General features: G+C 45.0%; 1 protein-coding gene across 1 annotated transcript in view; it reads left to right on the plus strand.

The window, feature by feature from the left end:
• SNX3 (sorting nexin 3) overlaps positions 1–15,358 on the plus strand; it is a 212,474-nt gene extending 197,116 nt beyond the window's left edge. Inside the window, exon 4 of the mRNA XM_085611206.1 lies at positions 14,594–15,358. Coding sequence (XP_085467332.1) covers positions 14,594–14,699 — 106 coding nt within the window. The 3' untranslated portion in view covers positions 14,700–15,358. The remainder of the gene's footprint in view (positions 1–14,593) is intronic.
• Positions 15,359–19,782: the final 4,424 nt, after the last annotated feature.

Raw genomic sequence — 19,782 nt, forward strand, 5'->3', positions numbered from 1 at the left:
GTCTTGAGACCTATATATATTACAGCAGTATACATGTATACAACCAATTTTATTTTCTACAAGCAAAGCAGTAAATTGTCCAAATGAAAACTTCCGATAACCACCATATAATGTTGATTAGTACATTTAGTACCAGCAATTACAACTACCCCGGCTTGCATCCATAGTAGAATACCCTAAGCTAGACCACAGAATCTATTCCATTAATGGTAATTTGAAACTTCAATATCAAGTAAAGATTAACAATCGATTTTTAGGTCTCGGCTAGCGATGGCTGCGCTTGCGAAGTCTCGCTCGCGAGACATAATGACTTGGGAGAAGAGGGGCTTGAACCCGCCCCTCTTCTTCCCTGTTCTCCATTGGCTGGCCTAGTAAATGCTGGCCAGCCATTGGAGAAGAGGTCCCGTCACTCTAATCCTGCCCCGTCCTTTTCGGATCGGGGGGCGTGTTTTTTGCGAGAAGTCTCAGGGAGGAGACAACAGCAAAACACGCCCCCAAATCCGAAAAGGACACTCCCTTTCTCCGAGGCATTTTCTGCTGTGCCTCGGAGAAAGGCGGTGGTGTCCCGGCGTTGCTCCCTCACCTGATCTCCTTCGTCATCAACGATTACCAGCCCGGAGGCTGCATCGTCTCGCACCTGGACCCCATCCACATCTTCGAAAGGCCCATCGTTTCTGTGTCCGTCTTCAGCGACTCGGCGCTGTGCTTCGGCTGCAAGTTCCAGTTCAAGCCGATCCGGGTGTCCGAGCCAGTGGTGTTTTTGCCTGTGCGGAGGGGTAGCGTCACCATCCTCAGGTAAAATCGTCATCGCGAGAGTTCATGTAGTCGGGTGAGTCCATTCCGCTAGTGGTGTATGTGTTAAGTCTTCCTATTCGCCTTTGGATACACTTCACGCCTGTAATACTGTAAGCGGTCACTGAAGGGAGTGATGTTATGAAATATTTACATACAACTTGATATTTGCGGCTGCCAGTGCCCCTTCAGAAGATTTAAGTTACAATGGCGCTTTAACTCCCCTTTTTTTATTTATGGACCCTGCCCTAAACTTTGCGTAATCACGCCACAGGCCTCTTCCTGGCGAGCACCAGATTTATCCGACATGGGCGGAACCTTTGGTAATAGACAGAGAAGAAATATTGAGCTGTCACGTCGCAGCTGGTCAAGTGCCATTGGCAAGTGACTTCAACGCAACACCCATGTTGGATTGTACAATTTACTGAGTGAGCCGTGCAGTCTACAATTTGGCATTAAGTTAATTATCTATAGAAACAGCGAATGTTGTTTTAGTTGTAAAAAATAATTGAGTTGTGCTGAGTTCAATAGATATTTTAAGTCGGAAAGCTCCAATCTAACTTTTTTGTCTTCGCTTTTGTCAGCAAGAAACCTACTATGTGCCCTCAGTGTTGGTGTTTTTCATTACTTGTGAAGGCATCTCACATAATCACACGTAGGACCCTCATGTTGCCCTGTTCCATGCGTGAATATTTCATCCAAGCCAGTTGTTTTCTTTGCATGCTTGAATAAACAAGCATTTACAATGCAATGGTCTCGGCATTGGTAAAGTTAGAGCTATTGGCATTGCTCATGACATTATTTTTGTTTATGTTTTTGTTTTTAAAACATGTAAAGAAACGGCATTGTCATGAGCAATGCCAATAGCTCTAACTTTACCAATGCCGAGACCATTGCATTGTAAATGCTTGTTACTTTATTTACTATTACTTGGTGGCCATGTGTTACTACATCATGGCAGTTACAAGTGAAACCAGGGATGCCAAACAAGAATTTCCAGAAACATTAACTTAAACTATGGGCTGCAAAATATCAGCCTTACATAAATATCTCCCTATAAAAATCTTGACCTGTGCTAATTTCCTAGATCTAGTCACCCACACTTCCTAGATGTATTAGGTCTCAGTAAGTTAGTGTTCTAGCTGTCAGACACATGCTTGATTCTGGAATACGGTGAGAGTCAAAACGTTTGTCGGAGATATTTATCTAAGATCGAGACTTTGGTAGCTTTAAGTTTTGAAGGATATGTTATTTGCAAATGATAGTTTGGTTGTCTGTTTAAACATGCTTCACAGCATTGGGTAGTCTTATCCGTTTTAGTTCAATGGACATCTTGTTGACAATCGCCACTCTACCTTGGTCTGTATTCCCCCACCCCGCTCCCTTATATGGTATTTCTTAAATATTTTTAGGATGGGGACCTATTTTCCGAGTCCTGTAAAGGTCATCATGACATTTCTGTTTATGTTGCGGTTAGCCAATCAGAGTCCTCGCTCTGAGAAAGCCCCCTCAGGCAATCAGAAGTCTTGATTTTTTTAAATTTCAGACCAGTGATCCAGGTATCTATTCATTTTGAAACTTTATTTTTCAAAAACTACTGAACAGAATTTCATCTAACTTTAAAAAAAAAAAAAAAGAAAAAAAGGTTTTCCGGGAAAAGGTCTAGATTTCTGCCAAATTTGGAATAAAATTATTATAAGGATATCCCATTAGTTAGTTTTAGACGTACTATCTGCACTTATTATTTTCTGGATCCTTTTTTGTGTTTTTGTATTGTCTTCCTCACCCTATTGCTCCTCCTCTAGCGTTGGTCTTCGCAGCGGTGTTGCAGCAGCCCTATGATGAAGCATGCCACACTTCATTGTGGTGAGGGCAGTTTTTACAAAGTATTGCACTTTGCTGCACTTTGTACTTTATCTATCTTCTATGTTACTCTTAACTATGTTAGTCAACTATGTTCTGCTGTAGCTTTACCTTAAAGTTCTAATAAAGAATTAGTGCTAATCGTGAAAAAATGTAAGGCACAACTGAGCACCATGTTACTCTAAGTTGGGTTTAGAGCCTATCCTAAGGAACAAGTGTAAAGAGATGAGCATTGATAACGCAAATGTGAAACTGGAGTTTTAAAAACTAATGTGAGCAGATATCCAAGGTGTAGTCATTAATGGCACAGTATCATTTAAAGGGTTAGAAATAGCTGACAGACTTCCACACCTCTGTATAACATTCCCTTTCCATATCTGTTTCCTCAGACTACTCTTTTTTTTTTGTTTATTGCTTATGAAACCTGAGTTTTCAATTGTAATACTTACTAGATTTTTTGAGAGGCAGTAAGTAATTTGGAGGCACATCTATTGTTAATTTTAAAGTGAATAGTGTGTTAACCCGCCAAAAGAATTGTGGGTTGGACATTTCCTTTTATGTGTTGCATCTTCACTTTTTCTCTTTAAATCACCTTTGCTTTGCTTCTGGTTGCATAGAGTTGCAGTGGCTTCAACATAATGGTTATTGTGAGTAAAATGTAAGTAAAGGGAAAAGTATTGTAATTGGTTAAGCTTAATTATTTATTAAGCCACAAAGTTTTGCTGCATGGTCCTCGTTGTGAAAGAAGAGAACACCACGATCTTGGACTGACCATTTTCTGATCCTTTTTGATATCAAGGTAGGAATTCGAATTGGACCGAATGGTGCAGGGAAATAGCCTGAGACTATGATGGGCCCATGGAGAAGAATGGATATAAAGGAGATTGTTATCCAGCTATAACAATCTTTCGCCCATTTAACGATTAACATCAGTTGACATGATTTTAGAATCTTGCAATGGTTGGACAGCCATGGTAATAGAGAGGATGGTACCAATGAAGTCAACTCGTTTTCAGAATGGACCAACTGCACCGTGGTATAGTGAGCAACTAAGAATACCCAAGAGAGAGTGTAAGAAAGCGGAGAAACGCTGGAAATCTAACTATGCACCAGAGGCATAGACTTAACTTAACAGAGCTCAAAGAGTATATAGAAGATTAATTATGGTGGCAAAAGTCCGCTATTTCTCATGAGATGCTCTCTGCTACTAATACATAAAAGAAATTTTTTGACATCACACACACTCTAATAAAGCCTGCCTAGTGTGATCCCCTTTATAACTCATAGGCAAAATATGTGTTTGATGCACTGAGCTCCTGAGGCGGAAGCCGGGAGCGAGACTTGTTGTTTTTTAACCTGATTTTAACCTTACTTGTATGTCACTTGAATACTTGATGTAAAAACTTACCTGCTCAGCTCCTGAACAGTTCGCGCAACGGATCTAGCGTTGCCGCGGTACCTCAACTGTAAACACTTATTTCCGCCATTCCGGCGAGCCCGGAGGCCACGCCCCTTTCTCAGAGGCCACGCCCCCGCCTCCGTCCTACCTACCCATAAACTATGTGCATCTTCCGGACGCGCAGCGGACGAGCGCAGCGGGCACGCCGTCTGCGCGCCGAAGGCGCGCCAAAGGTAAGCCCGTCTGCGGCCGACCGGGCCCAGGGGCTCTCCACCATGCCCAGATTGTTCAATACTCTCCTGCGCAGCTCTACAATCTCCAAGGACCGTGGCCTTTGGATGACTCTGTGATTTTGTACATCGGCAGACTGGGATTGACGGCCTCGTGCCCTCTCCTTTCTCTCCCGTCCTTACCCTCCCTTCCCCCTCTCCCCCCTGATCCAGCTCCCGTCCCCCCTGCCCCTCCTATACCTACCACCCTATCCGTTTATTATCTTAACACCAGGTCAGCAGTTAAGCACTATCACAAATTTTTTGTCTTATTGGACTCTCACAAACCAGATCTCCTATTTCTTACAGAGACTTGGTTTTGTGACAACTCCCTTCCTTGTTTGTTAGCTGCCCTTCCTGTCGCATATTACGCTTTGCACGCCGACTGCCCCTTTGGAAAACCGGGAGGCGGCGTCGCTCTGATCGCCCGTAGAGATCTCTCCTTTCAGTCTTTAACGTTTTCCTCCATTGGATCGTCAGACTTTTTTTTTAACATATTTTATTGATTTTATTAAACGAACAACCAGCACAGTTGTCCAGAGATTATGGTGCAAGTACATCCCCCAGGGTACACATTGTGCTGATTTCCCGCCCCCAACCCCTAGTCCGCAAACATCAGACTCCCACACCCACCCCACCCACCCCGTGTCAACACGTAGTCCCATCCGGCTCCGGGATGACATCATTACTATTATCCTAATATGTTTGTACACAGTCACCCCACACCTTATATTTATCTCTCCTGTCTCAACAGGCGTTCTATGGGATCCCCTGAATCGTCTGGAGTAAGTTGTGGCAGGTCCACACCCCTGTATATGGCCCATTTCCCCCATATCTTCCCATGTTTCCGGGGGCAGCCACGCGCCACAAAGACCGCAATCTCCGCCATCATACATTGGTCCATGGCTTTCTTCCACTTGCCTAGACGGGGCGGGGAGGTCCCCTTCCAGCTCTGCGCTATATCCCGCTTCGCCAACACGAGCCCCAGAAACAGTAAATGTCGTTTAGATCTGTTCCCCCCGATGTCCTCGGTGCTATGTAGTAGTGTGAGTCTTGGCTCGAGTGGGAGCTCCCAGGCCAGAACGTTCCCCAAACACCCAAGGACCTTGCGCCAATAGGGTTGTATCGCTACGCAGAGCCATACTGTATGTAAGAACGTGCCTTCGGTCGCGCCACAACGTAAACATATCAGGGACTGAATCATCCCCATTTTCCACAATCGCGTTCTAGTGTAGTAGACCCTGTGTAGGTATTTATATTGGATCAGGCGATATCTAGTGGAAACTGTTGTATAGCGGGGGCTCGCCAGTGCCTCCGCCCAATCATCATCAGTAAGGTCAGGGAGATCGGCCTGCCATCGCTCACGTGTCTTATGGAGATTGTGTTGCGCGCGTGTTGTAAGGGTTTGATAGATTTGTCGGATCTTATGAGGGCCTAGGTCCCCCGTCAAAAGGCGACTCTCTAGGGGGTGATATTCTGGTAGGGACGTCAGTGAACGCACCACCGGCATCAACGCATGTCGAAGCTGTAAGTATCGGTAGAACTGGGATTTGTGTAGGTCAAATTCGGTTTGTAGTTGTTGGAAGGATTTAATCGTGGGCCCTCGCATAACATCCCCCAACGTGGAGATTCCTATTGTATCCCACTCCCGGAATCCCTCCAGGGCCGCCACCGGCCGGATGAAGGCGCCGCGCCATAGGGGTGTCATCCCGGTAAGTTTTCCCCACCAGCCCATCATACGCACCACGCGCCGCCAGATCTGAATCACCGTACCGCATGCCGGAGGATGACCGGCTACTGAAGAGGAGTCATATAGTAAGTGTAGCAGCCGCGTGTGAGGGAGAGTTAAACGCTCCACCGCATACGCCGGATCTTGGAGCGACCCATACCACCAGTCGTTGACCACTAGCAGCTGGGATGCCCAGTAATAGGCGCGCATATCCGCCGCTGCTATTCCCCCGCAGTATGTAGATTGTACACAGGTCGCCAGGGCCACCCGCACGGCGCCCCCTTGCCAGAGGAACCTGTTCAGCAGGGCGTTTACTTGCGTGAACCACGTCTGCGGGATCGGGTATGGGTAATTCTGGAGGCGATAAAGCATGCGGGGCAGTGAAATCATCTTAAAGATCGCCGATTGGCCATAGAGGGAGAGGGGTAGTTGCGACCATATCGTTGTGTCGTCCCGCACCGCCGGGAGAAGAAGGGCTATATTCCGAGCCCATGCCGCATCTTGATCTCGGGTCACGTAGACCCCGAGGTATTTAAACCAGTCGGTAGCTACAGTCACCTGGTTTGCCCAAGCCATGCGTCCTAGGTCCCCGCACACCGGGAATAAAATAGATTTAGAAGGATTAGCGCACAGACCAGACGTCTCACCGAAGAGGCGGAGGATCTGAAGGACCCTAGGCCCCGAGACCCGTGGGTCAGCCATGTAAAATAGTACGTCATCCGCGTACAGGGCTATTTTGTCTGTGTAGTCCGGGGTCCATGACAACCCACGCATCACTGCGTCCCTCCTCACCCATTCGGCTAGTGGCTCTATAGCAAGCGCGAATAACAGTGGGGATAGTGGGCATCCTTGTCGGGTGCCACGAAGGAGCGGGAACGAGGCCGACCGATGACCAGCCACCCGGACCGACGCTGTGAGACCCGTGTATAGGAGCTTGATATACGTCCGGAATCGGGGACCAAAGTTTACTGCCTCGAGGAGGCGGAAAAGGTATTCCCAACTAAGGGAGTCGAACGCCTTGTCTATATCGGCCAGCAGTACCGCGACCGGGCAGCCTAGCTTATGGGCTTCTGCTATCGCATTATGCAACCGTCGGATATTATGCCTCGTTGCCCAATGCGGCATAAAGCCTGATTGGTCCGGGTGGATCCGCTCTAGTATGTATGTTCGTAGACGATCGGCCAAGACCTTTCCCAGTAGTTTAGGTTCAAAATTCAATAATGATATGGGACGATACGACCCCGGATCCTCAGAGGGTCTGCCCGGCTTCAGAAACACGACTAGTTCGGCATGTCGCCAATCAGGCGGTAGCAGTTGAGTCTCCTCGGCCTCTTGTACAACCTGGAGCAGATAGGGGCCTAGCGTCGGCATAAGGGGCCGCAGAAAGTCTCTGGGGGAATCCGTTCGGTCCGGGGGCCTGACCCGGGCGGGTAGCCATCAGCGCCGCGCGGAGCTCGTCTAACGTAATGGGCTCCTCCAGTTTATCCCGTGCCTCGTCAGACAGTTGGCGAGGAGGGATGTCCCGAAAGAAGGCGTCGATTAAAGGCGGGGCGATCACTTCCCGTGCCGCGTATAAATCTGAGTAGAATGTGGCAAACACTTGTGCGACCGCCGCAGGGGCAGAATGGGGCGTTCCGTTTGCAATGAGTGTAACCGTCGCTGGGTAGCGAGCATTTTGCGGCGAACCGCTGCCCCCCCCCCCCCCGCACGCACCCGCTGCTGTAGTTGCGCCTGACTGTCTTCTAACGCCTTTATCTGTTTGAGGGCCTTAGTTTTCGCCGCCACTCGGAAACTTATATCAGCCCCACGAAGCACCGGCTTCCATGCCTCCCACAGCACCCCAGCCGATTGAACAGTACCTACATTGTGCTCAAAGTAGTCGGTGAGAGTGTCCGTCACTAGTTTTTGGTGGTCCCGGTCTTTTAGGGACCAAGGGGAGAGCCTCCAGCGAAAATCAGGTTTATGTGTGTTGAGGGCCAACGTGAACTGTACTGGGGAATGATCTGAGAGACCTCTGGAGAGAATCGCTGATGAATGGATCCGGGAAGCATGTGTGCACGGCAGAAAGACATAGTCGAGGCGAGCCATTGTGGGGTGAACGTGGGACGCATATGTGTACCCATCTTCTCCGGGATGTAGAGCTCGCCAAACATCTAACCAACCCAGGGCCTGGGCTAGTGTAAATAGTTTGGTGTGTGTAGGTGACGGAGCCCCCTCTCCGGCGCGCCATCTATCGCCGGCTGCCATCGTTTCATTCCAGTCACCACCCAGAATCGTCAATCCCGGAGGGAGCTCGCCCCATACCCTAGTTATGGTGTCTACAAACGACTGACTCATGGGCGGGGGTGCATATACGCTTCCGATGGTAATTTGCTCTCCATATAGCATCCCGGATCGTCAGACTTTTTAGTCGTCTGCTCACCGTCTTTCAGAGTCCCACTTACCTGCTTATTTATGTACCGTCCCCCCCAACCCTCTCAACTTTTTATCCCCGGTTTCCAAGATCTACTGGCCACCTTAGCGGGCAACAACTCCTCCATTTTGGTTCTAGGAGATTTTAACTTTTGGCCCTCTGACCCCGCAGAATGCTCGACCTCTAAAGAATTCTCGGACGCCCTTTGCTCCCTTAACTTTGACTCCCACGTTCACTTCCCCCACCCACATTCAGGGCCACATCCTTGATAAGATTTGGTCTCTTAATTGTCCTATTGCTTCCTTGTCCATCTCCCCCTGCACCTGGTCCGATCACTTATTGATATCCTTTTCCCTACACCTTAGCCCAGTCACTAAGCACTCTCTCCCCAAAAACATCTGGGAACGTTCTTGGAGCCAGGTGGATGTGGCCGCCCTTTCCGCCACACTCTCCGCATCCAGTCCGGATCTACACAGTCTGTCATCTTCCGCACAAGCCGACTCTATGAACTCCTGGCTCCTGTCAGGCTGCGACTCGGTCGCCCCCCTCAGGCAGGTGTCCTCCAGACGTCTGAACTACGCAAACCGTTGGTTCAATGAGGAACTCAAAGCCCTTAAACTCATTGTGCGCCATGCCGAGCGGGCCTGGAGGCGAGACTACTGCCCTAACCTCAAAACCCAGTATACCACCCTCCTGTCCCAATACAAAAAATCTATTTTGGCTACAAAGACTGTCTACTTCTCTTCAAAAATTCTGGCTGCTGAAAATCAGACCAGAGAAATTTTCTCCATTGTTCACGACCTTGCCTACTCCGACAGAGCCACCCTTAAACCCTCTCCCTCCCAGGACTTATGCGACTCTCTTAACACTTATTTCCTGGATAAAATCTCAAACATCAAAGCAAACATCCCTCCCTCCTCCCCTTCCTTTGTCGACCCCCAGTGTCCGTCAGTCGGGGCACGCCTTGACTCCCTCCCCCTTTTGACAGAGGAGGCTTTTCTCTCCCTCCTCCCTATGGTCAAATCAGGCTCACCTCTGGACCCCTGCCCTGCCCACATCCTTAGGCACATCTACTCTGTTTGTGTGCAGCCCCCTCTCAAACTTCTCAACAGTTCACTGTCCCAGGGCATTGTTATTCAATCTCTAAAAACGGCCACCATTGTTCCTATCCTTAAAAAACCGGGCGCTGACCCCTCTGCTCTTGTCAACTACCGCCCCATCTCATTATTGCCCTTTCTGGGGAAGGTACTGGAGCGCCACATTACCAGAACGCTCAGTACCTTTGTGGAGGAGAACGGGATATTAGCCCTCCGCCAGGCTGGATTCCACCCCGCACACTCCACGGAGTCCGTGGTGCTATCGGTCCTTGACAACCTCAGAGAGGGCATGGACACCAACCACCCCCAGGCCTTGGTCCTCCTCGACCTCTCCCCCGCTTTTAACACGGTTGATTATTCCATCCTACTCTCTCGTGCCAGAGCGGCGGGGATTGGAGGCTCGGCCTTGGTCTGGCTGTCCTTCCTGAGGGACCGCACCCAGGCAGTACGCCTGGGCGACTTCTCGGCGGTCTTCCGGAAAGTACAATGCGGGGTCCCCCAGGGCTCCCCCCTGTTATTTAATTTGTACATTGCCCCTCTCATTTTTGCCCTCCAGCAAATGGAGGTCTCCGTCTACAACTACGCGGATGACCTGCAGCTTATTTTTACCCATCCCCAGAGTCTATGGTGAAGTTCCAGTCTGTTATGATCTTTATCTGGGACTGGATGAATTACAACCGCCTGAAGTTAAATGCAGACAAAACCGAGCTGGTTCTGACAGGTGGTTGCTCCAGTCCCTGGACCTCTCTCTTCTGGCCCCCCTCCCTAGGTTCCCCCCCTTCTTCCTCCTCTGTGAGAACTCTGGGGATCAAGCTGAATGACCAACTCACCCTGCACTCCCAGGTTAGTTCTGTGGTTTCCTCTTCCTTTTTTTCACTTCGCACCATCCGTAAAGTTTCCCGTTTCTTTTCTTTTTCTGCCCTAAAACTTTGTCCTGGCGATGGTAATCTCCCGCATAGACTACGGCAACGCTCTATATTGTAGCATGCCCGCCTACAGTATGCGACGACTACAGCTGGTCCAACACCAGGCCGCCCGCCTGGTCTACAACCTGGCCAAATTCCACCATGTCACGCCGCTTCTCAAGTCCTTGCACTGGCTCCCTATTCGAGAACGACCCCAGTTCAAGATGGGATGTATCACCTTTCAGGCTCGAGTCGGCGCAGCCCCTGCCTTAATCTCCTCTGAAATCAAAGCCTACGCCCCGTCCGGGAACTACGTTCATCCTCCCAACATCTATTGACAGTTCCCCGCTTTAGGCGCAAAAAGTGGGGGGCACGAACATGCTCCACACTTGCCCCTGCCTTCTGAAACTCTCTTCCCATCCACCTTAGATCTTCCACTCAGTACTCGCATTTCCGAAAGGCGCTCAAAACCTTCCTTTTTTGAAAAGCCTTCTCATTATAACTATCATATTCTCCCCCTCCTCCCGGATCTCCTTATCCTCCCGGGTCTAGTACCTCAAAGAGCCATGAAACCGCCAGGTGTACGTGCGCTCTACAAATGTTTTAAACTCAAACTCATGTGTGATGATCTAGCAGTTTTTTTAGAGCAAAATTGCAGACATTATGCAAAGCCTATTAATGCCTGAAAAGTGGGCAGAATAACAGCCCTCCCTTAATCTGGATCAGCAGTGTTATATTCCTAAGGTTTGTAGCAAAGCAGCTTATTTCTTACATTGTCCTCACAAATAACATTTTCAGCTGTCACCTTTTGCACATATTTGCATGCATGACCATGTTGGATTAGTTTCCCTGAAGCTAAACTTGTTTATACGTCTAGCTTCGCGCAACATTATGACAATGCCCTGAACATCATGTACAAGGTCTCCTTTTGCACTGTGTACAAATGTCATCACTATCTTCATCCACAGAGCCACAGGGCTACCTACTTATCCATAACATCTCTAATCTATACGCACTCTCAAGGCTGCTTTCTAATATAAAAGATGAGCATCCTGATAGATCAGTAGAAGAGGCACTTCCGCTGACACCGAGTTCCTTGCATGCTGAGAAATCACCACACAGCGGTCTGACATCTCATGAGGGGTATCCTGTTCGTGACCAAGATGGGGGTCCTTCACTTGATCCCATTAGGTAATGGAGTTGGATCGTCCCTTGGGGAGGATTCTTGGCTTAACACCTACACACACTTTAGGTAGACTTAGAGTAGGGTTTGCATAGTAGGAGTACGCTCAATTACTGCCTTGTTTTATATGATTGCATATATACATTGTTTTAGCACCATGGTAGAACTATATCTACTATTTACGCTTTTAGTGCTTGTAATCACATTTATCTACTTCTGTCTACTAATTATTGCAGCACACGTATTTTTTGCAAGAATAACATTGGTTCAATAAATACAACTGAAATCGTCCTACTGTGTATTCTATTTATATTTAAGTTCCCACAGAAATCTTTTGCAAGGTGCTTTGAAAGATTCTGTTGAATCCCAACATTAGGTACTCATTGTACTGCAGAGGGCTGAAACTCTTGTTGCCTTTCAATTATGTCTATTTTTGTAAATTTTATTATCTTCACTATGCTTTATCCCTATTCACTGAAAGTCATGCATGACATGTATTGTATTTTAATTGCATTTATATAGCGCTTACAACCGCTGGCGAGGCGTCCAAGCGCTTTTTCAGCGAGTAGCGCGCTACTCCGGAACCCAAGAAAGATTAGTGTTGAATGAGTATAGTGAAATATGAAAGTAATTTGAGTGGTGAATAGGTTAGTCAGTTATTTGAATTCAGACGGCTAGCGGAGGGATAGAAGAGGGGAAAAGGTTTGCATTTATATAGGGCTTGTTACCCCTGATGGGGTGTTGAAGAGCTTTTTTTTTTTACGAGTAGCACGCTACTCTGGAACCCATAAAAGATCAGTGGTGAATTAGTATAGTGAAATATGAAAGTAATTTGAGTGGTGGGTATTAGTTATTTGGATTGAGAAGGATAGCGGAGGGATAGAAGAGGGGAAAAAAGGTTTGCATTTATATGGCGCTTGTTACCCCTAATGGGATGTTGAAGCACTTTCTTGGCGAGTAGCACGTTACTCCGGAACACATAAGGATTAGTGGTGAACTAGTATAGTGAAATATGAAAGTAATTTGAGTGGTGGGTATTAGTTATTTGGATTGAGAAGGATAGCGGAGGGATAGAGGAGAGAAAAAGGTTTGCATTTATATAGTGCTTGTTACCCTTGTTGGGGTGTTGAAGTGCTCTTTTGGCAAGTAGCACGGTACTCCGGAACCCATTAAAGGATTAGTGGTGAATTAGTATGGTGAAATATGAAAGTAATTTAGTGGTGGATATTAGTCAGTTATTTGGATTGAGAAGGATAGCTGAGGGATAGAAGAGGGACAAAGGGTTGCATTTATATAGTGCTTGCTACCCCTAATGAGGTGTTGAAGCGCTTTTTTCGGTGAGTAGCACGCTACTCGGAACACAAAGGATTTTTGGTGAATTAGTATAGTGAAATATGAAATTTGATAAGTGGACATGTTAGTCTGTTATTTTGATTGAAAAGGATAGTGGAGGGAAGGAAGAGTGAAGGATTTAGAGATTTTTTGTGTGTTTTTTTGTGAATAAACGGATTTAACAAAAATATATATATTTTGGAAAATTATGCTTGTTGGGTTTCCGCTAATTTCCCCCTGTGGTCAGTTGACCTGAGCCTTTCTCAGGGCTTAGCCTCAAGTATACTTTGCAGTTTGCTCAGTCTGCATAAGTCTGGGACAGTCTTCGTTAAAGAGTAGAAAAGAGTTTGTGGAGCAGTCTATACAATCGCTTGTACAGTGTATTAAAACATTTTTAAAAAACTTGCTGGAGTATATATATTAGTTCTACATTATGTCAATTTTTTTACTGTGTACCACATTTGGATGTATACACAAGAAAAACTTAAATGTTTATCCCATAAAAATTTATGCTAAGATTTGATTGTATAAAAATAGAATTGATGGACTGATGACTTGCAAAATGCTTTGAAAATGTACATTTTTACGTAGTTACATTTGTGCACTGAATTTGATTGTTGAAAATCCTCTTTCTCTAATTGACCTTTGTTTTGTATTCCTATATCGTTTGCATAGCTTTAAAAAAGTGAACACCCAATGAATCCGTGAAACGTGTTGGCGGTTGATTCAGTTGACTTTTTTTTTTTTTTAAACAAATGTTATTGTCATGCCACAAATATCCTGCAGAGCCCTGAAACCCAGAGAACATCTGCCACATATACGATACGATACAAAAAGAGCATTGACTTTTATGCTTTACAGATTATAAGGCAACATATATTAACAACAAAAGAACAAAAATAAAAATAACCCCCCCCCCACCTCCCCCCCCCCTCCCCCCAATGCACTGTCAAAATACCCTTCCCCAGCAATCGCAGCTCATCCCTCATAGTGAGAAACAAAATCACAAAGAGGTATAGAGGAAGGCCCCGGCCAGGCCGAGCCACTCCCGAACTACTCTGTAACATACCTCCTATTCCGTTGACTTTTTGATTTGATAAACTGTAAAGAAAAAATATTGGACTGACCCTTTGACATTTTATTTTACCATAGGGGCTCCAAATCACTATTTACTGAATTATTACACATCTTTGTGGCGCTGAGAGTGCAACAGCGTGAGAGCACATACGCACTAGAATTTTGCTGTAGTAACTTCAATATATGTTTAGTGAGTAGAGATTAACTGTCAAGGAACCAATTAGCATGCAGCATTTTAATATTTTACAGCTCTGATTTACTGAAGGGTAGGACTGGCAATACTGGCGTGACCATTGGGGTTACGTTATCTTTTTTGTGATGAGAACTCAGTGGTTTTTTTTATCTCGTTCTATTAGAAATTGTAGCTCTATCCGTTACTGTATTTTCAGGTTTTGGTTAAAAGGATGGATGTTCGAGCAAAATTGTTTTGTAAATTGATGTACATAATCCTCTCTGGTTGTTTATCTCTCTATGGTGTATGCCTTCCTCAACAAAGCTGGACCTCATCTAATGTACTTTTGTTCTTTTGTACAGGGTTGCTGGTCACCCATTGGCACAAAATGAAAGATGCCTTCATATGTTTTTACAAGATGAAGTAATAGATAAAAACTACACACCGTCCAAAATAAGACACGCCTGAGCGCTACAAGAACACAATGAAATAACTTTAATTGTCAGTTATTGAAAAGCTCTCTTTAAAAGAAGGTGATCTCATTTTTGCATGTTGCAGAAACGATGGTAAAGTAAGCATCTAGGATACTAACAGTAAATATATTGCTGAGACTCTGCTTTTATTTTCTGACATTCAAAAAAAAATGTTCATTTGGTTTCCTTTGCCAATTATGTATCGGAAATCAATTTTTATGATAATTGTTATTAAAATGGCATCAGCTCAGTTCTGCACTTATACTGCTATGTAACCACAATCATGTTTTCTTTCACTATGTAATGGTGTAATACACTAAAGTTACTGACATGGCCTTATGTGAATCTGCACAGTTCTATTGTAATGGATGTGCTTCTTGTATCCAATCACTAGCTAACCAGTATATCTACCACCCCAAAATAATGTTTTGATATAGAACGGCCTATGTTCTGATTTGTGCTATCGCATTTTGTTTTAATTACACCCCATGTGCAGGATAAACACGCTTGCAGTTGTTTTTTGGCTGTAAGACACTTTATATTGGAAGGTGATGGGGGTAATGTCTTTTTATTATGTACAAAAATATGGAATTTATATACTAAAACATTTGTCCAAAATATACCGCTGTTTTCAAATAAAAATGAAAAACCCAAGACGTTGATGTATGAGTAGTATATTGTTTTATTTTTCATATATAGTATAAGAACCTGCATTGCCTGTTCTCGCACCAGACAAGGTGTTTAATTTGTTTCTAATTTCCCTTTGGGGAGTTATAAGGAGCCCAAATAGGGGGACAGCCATTATGCTTTCAGTTATAGTTTTGGGTAACTACCTCTGTGGTGCTCAGCTCACAGTATTTAATTCTCCCTCCCTCGTGTTGCATTGCTAGATGAAAGTATGTGGATGCATGGCTAAATGCACCCTCTGAATAGACAGAAGCTATCCTTTTTGTTTTTCCTGAACTCATACTATGTGAGTAGCCTGTGTTGCAATCAACTGCGTGAGAAAAATGTACTTTGTTATATTATTTCTATAATGCAGTGTTTGACAAATATTTATCCTGTTAGATCTTAATACAGACATTGTCTGTTGTTGTGATTAATCCAGCTGAGGTTTCCTACTGTGGAAATGTCATTCCCTAACCAGTCAGTCAGTCAGTCAAAATTACTTTATTCGGCTCATATCAAGAACCATAAAAGTGCAAAACATCACATATATATACAATAAATAACATTTAAAATAGACATTTACACATAATTTTAAAACACTACTTGACCTAGTCTTATTTTAAGTTTAGTCAAAATTCACAATTAATTTAAACAACACTATGTCCACTTGATTTTTTTCCTTAATCTCATCGCAATAGCCAAAAAATTTGCTATATTAAAAATCTCCCAAGTAGTACCTAGCAGCTGAAGATACAAAAGAGCAGGTTTGACTTGTCTAAATCCTTTGTTCTTAATGAGTGGGATGATGAACTTTTTGCGGAGAGGGGACAAATGTTTACAAAAGAAAAGAAAGTGAGCAGTATCCTTGAGGGAGAATCTGTCGCAAGAACAGATCTCCAGGTCCCTGTCCTTCATCCAACCATCAGAATCAGTGAGCAAAAGATGGTATTTGTTCAGTCTAAACCTTGTCAATAAAAAGCGATGATTCATGTTATTCACTATGGTCAAATAGGGTTCTATGCTGCCTGTAGTTATTAATAACTGATGGGCCTTTACTGTGGGTTTTGTTAACTCCTTTTCTTCTCTAGCTAAAGTGGTTCTAAGCTTGTATGTATCTTTTACCCATTTAAAGTCTCCCTTTGATATATTGTTAGGAGTATCAAATAAGTCTGGGCGACCTATATCGTCACTTAGGTTCTTGACATAGCGCAGCCAGGGAATAGCCTTTCCGTACTCGAGCGATAAGCAATCTATTATAATTTCACGATTTAGCTCAAGTTCCGGATTTTGCCAGATTGATAACCATTTTAATAGGAGGGCTAGTGCTATCCGGTCAGTTAAATAACCAACCCCACATTCTTGATGTACAATGTAACCAGAGGTTGCCTGGGGAAGTGATAGGATGGATTTTAGGAACTTATCCTCTACCACCTGAAGTTCCTTCACATTTTTAAATCCCCACAGGTCCGCACCATACATAGCTATAGAGATACATTTAGCTGCATAAATGTTCAATATAGCTTGCATGGGTTTCACCCCCAGTTTGCGAGCAAAGTCTAACACCCCTATGATTGATCTGGCAAAGGCATTTCGTTTTGCAGCTAATTGAGGAACCCAAGATGACTTATCATCGAAAATAACCCCCAGGTAAGGAAAACTGGTGATTCTAGATAAGACGTGGCCCTCACAGAGCATAGTCTTGGTTTTCTTGGGTTTACAACCTACAGTCATAACGTGAGATTTTGCAAAATTCACGCTTAAATCAAGTCTTTTCATAAAATCGGCAAATGTGTCTAAAAGACTTTGAAGCCCAACTGCTGTACGCGCTAACAGTGCAGCATCGTCTGCATATAATAATGCTGGAATATGGTGCTTCCCTGCCCTAGGAATATCCTTACATGACTCAGTTAAGGCAGTGGCTAGGTCGTTGATATAAAGTGTAAAAAGCAGGGGGGCTAAAATACAGCCCTGCCTGACACCATTTGAGATTCCGATCTTGCCTGTGCAGTTACCCAATCGGTCGAATCTAACAGTAGCAGAGAGATCTCTATGAAGATCTGCTAAAAAATAGACAATGTTTTCATCTACTCCCTGCTTGAGAAGAAGTTCCCACAGTTTCGACCGGTTCACTCGATCGAAGGCCGAGGATAAGTCCATAAAGGCAAGGTATAACGTCCCTTTCTTAGCTATGGTGTATTTACCTATTAAAAGGTAAAGATTCAAGCTTTGGTCTATGGTGCCCCGGCCCTTACGAAACCCATATTGTAGGCACGAAAGGGTGTTGGTATCCTCCAACCATTCTGTTAATTTACCCAAGACTACTCGGCCCAGGACTTTTACTGCGGAATCAATGAGTGAGATAGGGCGGTAACAACATGGGTCCCCTCTATTACCCTTTTTAAAAATAGGTATGATCACGGACTCGGACCAGGTGTCCGGAATGCCTGCGACACAGACCCTATTAAAAATATTCGTTAAAACTGTAGACCAAGTCTCAATATCTGATTTAAAAAGGTTCGATGGGACGCCATCGGGTCCTGGAGCCTTATTGCTCGTCATCTTGCCGATGGCCTCAACCACCTCGCCCTTGGTTACGAATAAAGTATATTGTTTCACAGTGGGAAGAGGGGGATTCAATCCACCATTCATACCCACTTCGTAGACTGATTTGAAGTGAGAATACCACTGGTGTACCCCAATGCCGCAATCTAATTGATTATTACAGGGATCACGAAAGAAGGGTTTATTGATGACAGACCAGAACTTTGCACTATAACGAAGGACGTCAACGGAAGAAAGTTCTTCCCACGCGTCCTCCCGGATCTCCTTTTTCCTGGTTTCCAGGGTTTTAGTATATTCTTTCCTGAGTTGGGCTATGTTAGACCGATTCAGAGGGTTACTGCTCAAGGCCGCCCTCAACTTTCTGTTGGCCAATGAACAGTTTTTGTCAAACCAACCCAACTCTGTCTTGTCCGTTGTTTTAACTGGACACCGAAGATCTGCTGAGATCTGGGAGCAGATTACGGAATACGCCCCTAGTACTTCCACGTTCCCTGCTTCTGGGTCAAGGCACATGGTCAACTCGGGGCCAACCTTCTTTTTCAGATTAGCAAAAAAATCATCAGGAATTATTTTGTTCCATCTGATCCTGCGATCCTGATCTGTGGAGCGAATGTGAGATTTGTCCGTTCTATCAGGGGCCGTAACAGGTTGTGAAGAGAGATCGGACAAAATGAGGACCACAGGATTATGGTCACTAAAATATGTCCAGGCTGCTGAATATTCCATAGTCCTGTCCTTCAGTGCTGTGCTGATGAAAATATAATCAATCACAGAGTATTTCCCGTTCCCTTTGAATGTTGGGGTATTCTCATCCACCATGGCGGGAAGTAGCAAGCCATGGTCAGCAAGGATTACTTCCAACAGAGCACCCTGAAGTGAGTGCTCAAAGTGGGCCTCCTGTGATTCTATTGGAACTAGGGGATCCGTCAAAGGACATTTCTCTGGGCATCTATGGATATTAAAATCGCCCATGATAATGATGGGACAAATTATCTCGGTTTCCTCCTTAAATTTAACCAAAAAACAATTTAATGCGGTTAGGTGATCAACCGTGGTATCTCTGTGGTAAGAATTATAAAAATTAACAATTAAAAAATTACTACCCCCGTTGAGAGAAATTTGGACTGCCAGACAATTGCATGAACCTGTATCAAGTTGAGTCAGCGAGCCAGAGATGCTAGCAGAAATCAAGGTAACCAACCCCCCCTTAGCCCTCCCCATATTAGACGGTACAGCAGAAGCAAAAAAGCTTTTATATCCATCTATACACAGGGTGTTATCCGTATCCCAAGTCTCTTGGAGACAGATTACTTCGCCTGAGCAGATGAGATCTCTCCAGGCTGGGTCATCTGACTTATTTCTCAGCCCAGCTATGTTCCAGGTGACCAATTTAGTTAAAGGACCCGTGGGTCCGTGACTAGGGCCATTGACTATCAATGGCACTATATCTGGAACTGCCGGCTGAGTTTCAGGCACTATAGTTAATTCTTGCTGCCCTAGTCACTCATTTTCGTCCAAGGTGGATAGGGCAGAGTATCTATTAGAGATAGGGACAGCATAATCAAGGGGGGCACGACGCTTTGGGAAGTTATTGGTTATCCTCATATCAAAAGCTGGGGGATAGAAAAAACCCAAAGGGAGGACATTAACATAATCATGGTGAATTCTAGCAGAACCTGCCTGCCTCAAAATGTCCTCAACCAACCTGGGGGATCTGAAACTTATGACAATACAGTCACCATCAAAACACTTGTTAATCTTACCCACCCAAGGAACTCGTCTTATCATCAAAAAATTACTATGTAAGTGTTGCCCCAAAACAGTTTTGTTCGATAAGTAGTGGAGGG

The sequence above is a fragment of the Triturus cristatus genome, chromosome 6 (assembly GCF_964204655.1).
Source record: "Triturus cristatus chromosome 6, aTriCri1.1, whole genome shotgun sequence".
Taxonomy (NCBI): domain Eukaryota; kingdom Metazoa; phylum Chordata; class Amphibia; order Caudata; family Salamandridae; genus Triturus; species Triturus cristatus.